Consider the following 10,234-nt stretch of genomic DNA (forward strand, 5'->3'; position numbering starts at 1 on the left):
TACAGTAGTGCTAGAGTGGGACATCACTGGCCCTGCAGTGCCCTGGTGATATGCACAGGAGTAGATGTGTTGGTGGCACAAGTAGTCCACCATCCCTTGTGACTGGAATGGCATCCAGAATTGCTGCACCGACCAATAGCTGAGGGACGAAGTGTGCACAAGAGGTACAATTAGCACAACTGTAGCAAGAAGTTCTTGAAAGGCTTGTTGATACCAAAACTTGTTATCGGTGATCAGTAGACATGTCTATGTCTATGCCATTCTAAACACAAAATCAATGGAATTTGGTAAAGGAAACACCTTGGCAAGGGTTTCTACCATGCTAGCATGTTGTATCAAGGATACATTGGTTCTAACACTGTTTGACTCTGAGCAAACATTCCTATAAGGTTTTTTGGTGGAGATGAAAATAAACCTCCCCTTCTCCAGCCTGTTCCTTCAATAATAGCCCAACATGTCCCATGTTGTGATGAAAAGAACAAATCCTTATCCTGACTGAGTTGCAAAGAGACAGACTTCGTTGTGACAATTCCACATTGATCTCATGAAGACAAAGTCACAACCAGAAAGGTGGAGCATATTAGTAATCGAAGACAGACCTGGGGTGAAATTCTTTTCGTCCTAACTTTTGAAAAAAAACAATACTGAGAGGTATGTTTCCTATTTCAAATCATTTATTTTAATGTACATGTACAAGTACAACAATCAAGTTAGATATTGGCAGAAGCTAAAATAAATATACAATATACTTGAACATTATATTCTGTATTTATTGTAAACGTAAACATTTCCAATTATGCCAATGAATCCATTAGTGAACGCATTTTTTCTCAAACACGTCTAACACTTGACGTCTTTTAGAACATGCATGTAAACGGCAGTGAAAAATGAAATGGCAGACATTTTTTGGGGGTAAAGTAAATCGACTATGGACACCAACAGACACAACACAAAACGAAGTTCTATTGTAGATATTTCTACACATCAGTCGTTAAAGGGAGACCTGGGGAGTCAGTTGAATAAATCTAACAAGTGGTCCCCAGTTGAATGATATCAAAAATATATTATGTATTATGAGAAAGATGGCCATGTTTGCCTGGTGATTATAAGTTTCTCAAACATTTCACACAACCACGAATTATAGTGGCAATGTACTATGTGATAGTAGAGTTTCTCCCATGAATGTACTCTGAGACAGTAGAGCTAGCAATCGGCAACCTCATGAAGCTTAATCCGGCTTCCCTTGTTTCTATCATGCATTCCTTGAAACATGGTACGGCGAAAACATACGCTTCCATAAATTTGTCATCCCCTGCCAAAAAATGGCAATACTAGTCATGTTACCGACCATATCTGGAAAGAACAATAGATAACTTTTAGAATTGTAATGATAAAAATAATCTCACTTTTCAATTACAATCAGCTCATCCTGTTCTGGGTTGACCAGGCCATTGCTTCTCTATACTCTCAACTTGCCTGAAATGGCCAAGTGAAGTGCCTTGTGTTGAAACCCTGGTTTCTGCAGAAAGGTTTCAAGATTAGGATGGGAATAAATAGAAAGTGCTTTCAGACTGTTGTGCAGAGCTTTCATACTGTTGTATAGTATAAAGTGCTTTGCAACTTCATTATTACAAGGTATGGTATGGGCGACAGTGTGTGATGTGGCATCCATACTCCAGAAAAACAAGAAAGAGCACACATTGGTCACATGAGGAAGTGGATTGGTTCTGATTTCCAAGGCCATTTCAATAATTGAGGTGACTGCTTACCCGAGTGCGTTGCATAGAAGATCATGTAGACAGAGAGCCCCATCAGAGCAACGTATCTTGCTGTGCGAAGGTTCGCCACAGGAATATTCCGGACAATAAATCGCCGGAATCTTTCCAAATAGTGTTTGAACATGTTGTTGGCATCATTCTGTGAACCTGAAAGGATTAGTCGGAGTGAGTCTAGATATTTTGTAGTGACAGGAATGAAAGTGTCAATGGAATTGACTTGGTTGAGAAGCACCGAAAACACGATCGTCCAATTTTCATCTTACATGCGACGTCCTTTGGCAATTCCAAGGGACTGCTCAGTTTCCCAATACTTATCCTGACCAGTATGTGTACTGACAATGATAAAAGGTACCTGTTGGAACCCTGGGTTGGCCGCCGCCTTTTCCTTCATAAGTCGAACACATGCAGTGGCGAATGCACTGAATGAGCAGCTTCTATGCCAGAGTGCCTCTGTGGAGACCTATTATAGTTACAGTCGTTGCAAAGCACTTAAAGATAGACCAGGGTCAGCACTATATAAGGTGCTCTACGCCGCCATCACCTACCTCTCACTTGGCCATTATTGTAGGCAACTCGGCCCTCAGTTGTCGGGCCAGAATCTTCCATAGTACCCTTTTCATCTGCAAGTTTCTTTGCTTGGTGTTCAGTGTGATGCTCTTTGGCAATGCCCACATATTGTCTCTTCTGTTCAGATGTTAGGTTACAGGAGTCTATAAAACCTGATATATCTGTCCATTTATTCTGTGGTATGAGAACCTTTGCTAAGACTATCTCAACGACTCTATCATAGCCAACTTTTCCATGATTTTGTGAGCGTTTTAACCAAACAGTTGTGATGGCATGGCAGGTGGTGAAATCCCTCACTTTGGCATAAAGAAGGAGACTGTAGAGTAAAGAGAACAAATTGTTGAGACATGAAAATGTAGGTAGGGAAAATCTGAAATCCTTTGCACAGTAGTATAAATTTCTCTCATCCCTCAACCCTATCTCACAAATCATTTCTGAGAAAGGATATATTGCAAGGCAACCCAAGTATCAAACTTGCAGGATACATGTACATCAAGTTTGTTAATAAAGAATTAGCTGACCCAGGGTTGTGGGAATTCAGCAGGCACAGTCAGTTTTTGGGCCACCGCTCACAATCAGCTGAGGGGTTGGGAGTCATACTGGCAATGGATCACCAGTCCCCTGTTAACATCTGTGTCCTTGAGCCAAACACCTGAACCTGCAACTGCAAAGTTAACTTGCGATAGGCCAGCATGCATCCCATCCAGAGGTTTCACTTCAATACAGTTTCAGGTGACAGGTGCAGACTATAACAGACTACAATAGAATCTCTCTATTAAAGACACCCTAAGGCCTGACAAATGCTGTTCTTGAAGAGATGGTGTCCTGCTTAATTGAGACTGTCCAGTAAGGGAGATTCCAGTGTATAACAATTGGAGCCCAGTAAGTGTCACTCAAACTTACCATACTTGAATGATAATGGGCGGACAGTTTTCAATGCCTTCATAGACCTGATTGATAAAGGGCAGTACCTCCTGCCATCTATTCAGCTCAGCATATGCCTGGATTGCAAGGACGCAGAGATCCTCAATAGCTTGTGTAGCACTGAAAAACATATTGTATACATTTCTCTTTATCAGGTATGTGTGCTGTATCTCAACACATTTTGAACATCATTTTGATGTCATTTGCATTGCCTTGTCTATCATGTGACGTCACGTCTTTCACGACCTTGTCCGCTCAATTGGCAAATCAGACCCATGAACGTCACGAGTCACTAACAACAGCCACAGTCCATATAGGGTTAATAAACAAAAGTACACCGAGTCAATAGGCCACACCACAATGCCTGAATCGGTCAAAGGAATACAATGATGAGTGTGTGAACCACAGTCGCCATAAGGCTTGTTTCTTGGAATTTAACTAAAAGTGAAACAAGACTTTTTAAACCTTTCAAGCTCTGGATACGTTTTAGCAACCCTTATGGATTTCTGGCAGACGTTCAAGCACTCCAAGAAGTGTCGAAAAAGCAACAGGTCCTGTGCTTTATCAACATCAGAGGAGAAATTCGGGACAGAAAGTGTGGTGACATCCCGAACATTGGCCACCTCCACCTCCATTTTGTTTTTATGCAGACCAACTACGCATGCGCAATGTGATTTTCAGGAGCTTCAGATTCCAGGCCATGAATTTGACATTTGGCTGGAAAAAGTCTCCTTTTCACCTCTTTTTGTGATCCAAATTTCTGTGATTATGTGGTGGTCGTCTCGAGCTGTATTGTGATGGGCTGTAGACCAAGTAAAGCAGACTTTTTATCTGCTAGATTCGGTGAGGACAGTGCATATTCAGGTGACAGGTCAGAAATTACTCAAAAACATGCATCAACAAATTTGTCAAATGCTTCTGGCAGTGTAAGAATAGGGGGCCAGAGACTGGCACAGCATAATGACTATGGCATGCCATATAGTGCCAATACCAAAAGGACGCTGTCACATTCTAGTAGTGAATTTTCAACTGTCACGACCATATCGGGCACGTCGAAAATCCGAGTGACCTTGTCGAGTGATGGCTCGATGATCGAGGTGGAAAAGTACGAACCCTGGGACGCATTCCCGTCCCCGCTTCCAGCGCTAAGGGCAAATACTAGGGGTGGTTTAGACAATGCCGGTTTCCGTAGTGATGGCACCGATACTGACCAGACAGATTCACCCACAGGAATTCGAAAAAGTAAGCCTCCGCCAAAAATGCACTCGATGCCGAACTTGAGATTATCGGTCTTGGGAGACAGCCAGCGTTCCCATTTGCCAAGATTGGAAAAGAAGAAAAACTATGCTCAATTTTTTAGCAAGAAACATGATAAAACTTCCAAGTTTTCAACTTTAAAACATTCCAAGACTGAGAGTAACGTACCAAGCTTTCGAGGTGAACATTGTGATCGTGATCTGGGCCTAGACGTCGGTTCCATTTCTCGCTCGCGAAGTCCAAAGTTCCACAGTGAGGATATGATTAGGGATGGAGATGTAAATCCAGACAGCCAGTCTGAACGCACAAACAGCTCTTCAAGTCAACAGCGATTGAAATTACCCACTATCAACCGAAGTAACACTAAGACTAAGAGTGATAAATTAAGAAAAAAAGACGGGCCTACCCCATCGAAGTCTAAGACTGATTGCCCGCCAAAGACATTAGTTGTTGACTTACACAATCCATCTGAAATTCAGGCGAATACTGCTAGTGATTTGTCAAATGGAAATTTGTCATCAACGGAGCATTTGTCGAATGAAAACGAGGATGTGTTGGATTTAAACACAAAATCGCCAAATCTGCCAAAATCTAGTCGCAAGTCATCGTCTGCAGGGAAGAGGAAAACCGGACTACTTTTCCGTAAAACTAAATCAGACCTTACCAATAAGTCTAGTAGCATGAACGATTTCGTTAAAAAATCTGAAAGTGACTCCAGAAGGAATGTTACCCATTCTGAAAATAGTAGTATGGATATCAGCAGTGATTTTGAAGACGACCTGGCATTAGCGCTGAAGACGTCTGAAGAAACAAAACTTGAGTTTGATTTGGCAAAGATTCAAGTACACCAAGACTTCTTCAATGGTGAGCATTGCTGCTTTTTATATTGTCATGATAAGTTCTTTCCCTCAGTCATGGCAGCTCAGTGGCAGATTCAGGAAGGGCACTTGAGGCGCACACCACCCCCTTTTCGTCCGAGAGCAATGATCTTCCCAAGAAACCAATGACTACTTCTGATTTTAGCCCTCAGATGCCTCATTTATAAGATCACAATCAGGGTTGTCTAGGCTTGGCTTGAGCCACCTTTTCCGAAATGTCTGGCCCTGCTGCAGCAGCTGAATGCATGCCATAAAGGTATTCTGACCCATGAACAGGTCATACATTTCATACTTCAATATTGAAAGCTTTCCCTACAGGTATGTCATCTGATGGACCGACAGCACTCTGTTGTGTATAGAGGACTTGATCAATAACTCTCTGGTGAATTGGCCGATAATCAGAGAGCTCATTCTCAAGATATCAAACAGACTGCACGATCAATTGCTAGGGATTTTTTAACCCATTATCAGCACCGGCAGTCAAAAGAGGTACTTTGAGAAATAGTGTCTTTACAGTTAACTGCTGAACCTCCCCTAGAATTAGCTGACTTGATACCTCTGTCAGCAGGACCCTCTCTTGAATCTACATGGACGCTCTCATTGTATAGTCAGATAGTAGTAGTATTCTACCACTCAATACGGCTGTTTACAGGCAGAACTAAAAAACACATTCCAATTCGATCGTATATTCCATCCTAATTGCGATTACATTCAAATAGATCCGTTTTCATGACTTATACATGTAGATAATCTGGCCTACTGCCATGAATGCAGTCAAATGGGGAATGGATATTATTGATGAGAATAGGAGTGTTCCAGGTGTTTTTGTAACAGAAGTGCTTTACTGCGCATCCCCGCAGGTAATTCATCTATAGTCCAGATGAGACCCGATCGTGTACCTTTTTGCATCTAGGCGCCAAAAATGGACTGGATGCATACGGACTAGACCGGATAGAACCAGTGCCAACAGATCGATTGGATGTTCCTCTAACATGTCTAAGAATCCGGACTAGTCCACATGAGTACTGATTGGTTTCCATTTACACGTAAATTTACACCCCGCATTCTGATTCAATCAGATCTAATTAGGTATGGGGTGGGACAGGGCACATTTTGGGGGTAAAAAAAGCACTGTGGTGCCACCTGGAGGTGGCAGGGCATGGTGCCCTTCTGAATATGTCTAGACTGATCATTTTAAAAAATGCGGTAAATATTTTGTGGTTTTCATGCAGTATATTTCCGACAAATGACACTATAATATTGTGTTTATGGTATTGACCAGTGGCACCTGAGCTACAAAGTGAGCGTTACCTCAGTGTTTCCTCTGGTGATACTATCAAATGGCCGTATCCATGGTAACAACCCAACTAAACATCTGATAGATGGTTACACCACCTTGATGTTGAAAAATCCCTTGGCCAATTATCAGCTGCATGATAGCTGCACTACGGCATTGTGCATTGCCATTACTGCATTTCTATTCTGGACCCATGAAAAAAATACGGGCGGTCAGCACCCCTTTAAAAATTACCTCCAAGGCAAAATGTTCTGGTCATCAACCAGATGGCCAAAGAGGTCGCAGCCACTCAGACTGATTGTTGTGGCGTCAGACTCTCTGAGACCTATTATTGAATCAGCACAAAGGGCGAATAGGGGGCAATCTGGCCCCAAGTGGTGCCCACAGTTGATTTCCGATAAGGTCATAATGGTCATTAGGGCGGGAAAATCATGTCCAGGGAGTAGGGAGCAGGCGTGATTGTGCCTACATGTCTATGATGACGTACAAGATGGTGGACCGGTATTACCGGTGTTAAATGATCGCAAGGAAACATCTTTATCAGACCATGTTTATCTTTTTTGTCATACCCAACAATTTATAGGGTAATCAATCACCGGACTGCATGTAGCATCTACCTACTCGGACTACTGTGAGAAAAGCGACAGGTTTTCTACGCCACTTCACTTCATTAATATTGTATGATTTTTACTTCAGCAAGTGGATTAAGTAGCTCTGATGTGTATGGTTACAGCTGCCTCCAATACTGACAGCATCGAATCGGCATATTACTTGGCAAACTCGTATTGGCATGTTATCTTTCTACGCACACATCAAATTCAAACAAACAAAAATCCTCCAATTCAATATTCTTTAATCCTTGTCTTTTTCAGATTCGCTACAAACGGCCAAATGGGATTTTTGGTAGTTGATAGCAACCCTACATGATTATCCTCCCACCATTGGTAGTCTCAACATAACGCATGTCATTGTCAATACTTCTCATGTCATAATGTACCACATGTCGATCAAAAATAAGCCTCACTTTTCACAAAATTGTGTCTTTCTAGATTTTGGAGACAATTTCAACGACGATGACTTCATGAACAGCTGACAGGAATCGATTGTTTAGTGCCAAGATTTGCCAGTTGTGAGCGCAGTCTTTCCACGAACCGTGGAACGTGTGATGCATGTTTCAGTATTACAGTACGCGCCTAGTCTGTGATAAGGATTATGAGAGGAGTGGATGTACGTGGATTCAGACGAGATGTGACTGATTGTCTCTTAGAATTGTGTTGCTGACGCGTTTGGGATAGAATAATGTCATTGATGAAGAGCTCAGCTATAAGCTCCTCTGAAAGTTTCTTCACCGTTGAAACAGTGAAGAAGCTCACTGACAGGTTGTAAATGTAAACAAGGAACAGTCATTGCTGCACCTTAAATAACGATCAAACCAGGCAATTGTCGATTCTACTCGCAGACAAGCAAACTTTTTATTGCTCATCGCAGCTATAATCATCGCGATAAAATTCACCTGTCTTGGGGTGCTGTAAATAGCAAAAGTCTTTGACATATAGCATTTCCAAGTTTATTGAGGTTTTGCCACAGTAGGCCTATAATGGTAAAGAAAATTAAAAGCTTGGAAATAGCTTGTCTCTTTCTTGGTCAGTTGGTACAAAAATATAGTATTTGGAGACTATCTATAAACTTGAATCTCCCCCGTGGTTGTTCGAATTTTGATTTTGAAGTCTATCGATAGTCTCACTTTTGTGAGTTCCTACTAGGTGTCATGACTAGATGTCTTTCAAATATGATGAGGTCAAAACTCGACGATATATTATGCTACTACAATGTGGTATTGAAGTATTTTATTTAAGGTTTTGTGCACTGAAACCAAACTGGTTCTTATTTTATTATTTGTCCTTGTTTGTAATTTGCTTATTGTGATTATGATATGGTAATAAAGTATTGTTTACGACTTTATGGTAAGTTTTATGCAGGAAAACTAGTCAATTAGGTGACGATTTCTATCTTTTAGCATGATATGCCAATATATATGTTTGGTATTCGAAGACACATCGATTGCAATGTATTGTTGTTTTCTCTGAAAAAATACATTGCGCCACGTTTTGGCTGCAGCAATTTGATGTTGCAATCATAACGGCTTTGGTTGATTGGTGCCAAAACAGTCATAATCACATTTCTATGTTTAGTTGGAGGTGTCTTAGACTTAGTACCTCACTCCCTCTGGTTGTCTCACCAAATGCTGCTTGAGTGGAGCTGTCATTTAGAGAGCCTGAATTATAGCTTTCCACTCTTGTGGTGTTTGCTGTGACAACCAGTACACCCAGCTCAGTATCAATTCTTCAAGTCATGCAGTCTGATTTAATGATCAGTTAAAGAGAAAGTACAGTAGAACCTCTCTATTAAGGACAACCTGTCCAGGTGCTGTCCCTAATAGAGAGGTCAAGTTGAATGGAAACAACCTTTTTGGGACCAAAACTAGTGTCCTTAATAGAGAGGTTGTCCTTATAGAGAGGTGTCCGGTAAGGAAGTTTCTACAGTAGATGGAACTGTGCTACATTTCATTTACTACAGTCACTGAATTTGAAATATTCTAGATGCAATCTACTGACTCTTCAAGTATATTGATGGGTGATTTGTTTAACTTTTACAAAAGCAATTTGTTTATATTTGCATGAGGGGCTCTGTAAGGGTGGAGGGGGTCAATTCCAGTAGAATTTTTTTAGGTTAAATACTTGATGGAGAGAGTATGTTTACAGGCTATACAGCTTTCTCTGTGGCTTAGGTATTAAAAATATGATTATGTGATAAAAAATAGATTTATTGTCAGTGTTATTTAAAAAATTAGGAAAATGTAAAGCTAGTCAGTGACTAGTCAGATTATCCACAGATTTGTATTTATCATAACTGTTTTTCAATAAAGTTTTGTTGATAAAGTTCATCCTGTTTTTGTCCAATCAAAAGTTCTTTCTCTTCGGTGTTTACTCTGCATTGGGAGGGGTTATTCTCGAGGGAGTGTTCCTCCTCCAAGGTGGGCTGGGCACAATGAGCAACTATGGTTAATTATAGCGCCAATTGGGTTCATAGGCCCAGTAGAGTCCAGACAATCACACCCCTTGAAGGAACAGCACAAAAAGTGGGATGTGCAGAGAAAGTCACAACCCTTGAGGGGACAGCACAGAGAGTGGAAGTTCAGAGACAGTCACAACCCTTGAGGGGACAGCACAGAGAGTGGATGTTCAGAGACAGTCACAACCCTTGAGGAGCCAGTGCAGAGAGTGGATGTTCAGAGACAGTCACAACCCTTGAGGGGACAGCACAGAGAGTGGATGTTCAGAGACAGTCACAACCCTTGTTGGGACAGTGCAGAGAGCGGATGTTCAGAGACAGTCACAACCCTTGAGGGGACAGCATAGAAAGTGGAAGTTCAGAGACAGTCACAACCCTTGAGGGGACAGCACAGAGAGTGGATGTTCAGAGACAGTCACAGCCATTGAGGGGACAGCACATGCAGAGAGTGGATGTTCAGA

At 41.6% G+C, this 10,234-nt stretch overlaps 2 protein-coding genes across 2 annotated transcripts; one reads left to right on the top strand and one right to left on the bottom strand.

Moving 5' to 3' along the window:
- Nucleotides 1–352: 352 nt before the first annotated feature.
- On the bottom strand, nt 353–3,933 carry LOC135491308 (peroxisome assembly protein 26-like). The gene is made up of 5 exons (XM_064777084.1): nt 3,735–3,933; nt 3,249–3,389; nt 2,324–2,661; nt 1,770–1,925; nt 353–1,353 (listed from the first exon to the last, which is right to left on the bottom strand). The coding sequence occupies exons 1-5, from the start codon at nt 3,902–3,904 to the stop codon at nt 1,253–1,255; spliced, it is 906 nt and encodes a 301-aa protein (XP_064633154.1). The 5' UTR covers nt 3,905–3,933; the 3' UTR covers nt 353–1,252.
- Nucleotides 3,934–3,955: 22 nt separating this feature from the next.
- On the top strand, nt 3,956–9,588 carry LOC135491307 (uncharacterized). Its single transcript, XM_064777083.1, has 2 exons — nt 3,956–5,390; nt 7,751–9,588. The coding sequence occupies exons 1-2, from the start codon at nt 4,067–4,069 to the stop codon at nt 7,792–7,794; spliced, it is 1,368 nt and encodes a 455-aa protein (XP_064633153.1). The 5' UTR covers nt 3,956–4,066; the 3' UTR covers nt 7,795–9,588.
- Nucleotides 9,589–10,234: the final 646 nt, after the last annotated feature.

This window comes from Lineus longissimus, chromosome 7, assembly GCF_910592395.1.
Source record: "Lineus longissimus chromosome 7, tnLinLong1.2, whole genome shotgun sequence".
In the NCBI taxonomy this organism is placed as follows: domain Eukaryota; kingdom Metazoa; phylum Nemertea; class Pilidiophora; order Heteronemertea; family Lineidae; genus Lineus; species Lineus longissimus.

What these genes read in the sequence shown, in the direction of transcription:
- LOC135491307 (XM_064777083.1), top strand. Translation starts at nt 4,067, where the DNA reads ATGGGCTGTAGACCAAGTAAAGCAGACTTTTTATCTGCTAGATTCGGT. An exon ending in ACACCAAGACTTCTTCAATG is followed by an intron (nt 5,391 to 7,750) that starts GTGAGCATTGCT and finishes GTGTCTTTCTAG; the next exon opens with ATTTTGGAGACAATTTCAAC.
- LOC135491308 (XM_064777084.1), bottom strand. Translation starts at nt 3,904, where the DNA reads ATGGAGGTGGAGGTGGCCAATGTTCGGGATGTCACCACACTTTCTGTC. An exon ending in CCCATTATCATTCAAGTATG is followed by an intron (nt 2,662 to 3,248) that starts GTAAGTTTGAGT and finishes TTTACTCTACAG; the next exon opens with TCTCCTTCTTTATGCCAAAG. An exon ending in CAATAATGGCCAAGTGAGAG is followed by an intron (nt 1,926 to 2,323) that starts GTAGGTGATGGC and finishes TAATCCTTTCAG; the next exon opens with GTTCACAGAATGATGCCAAC.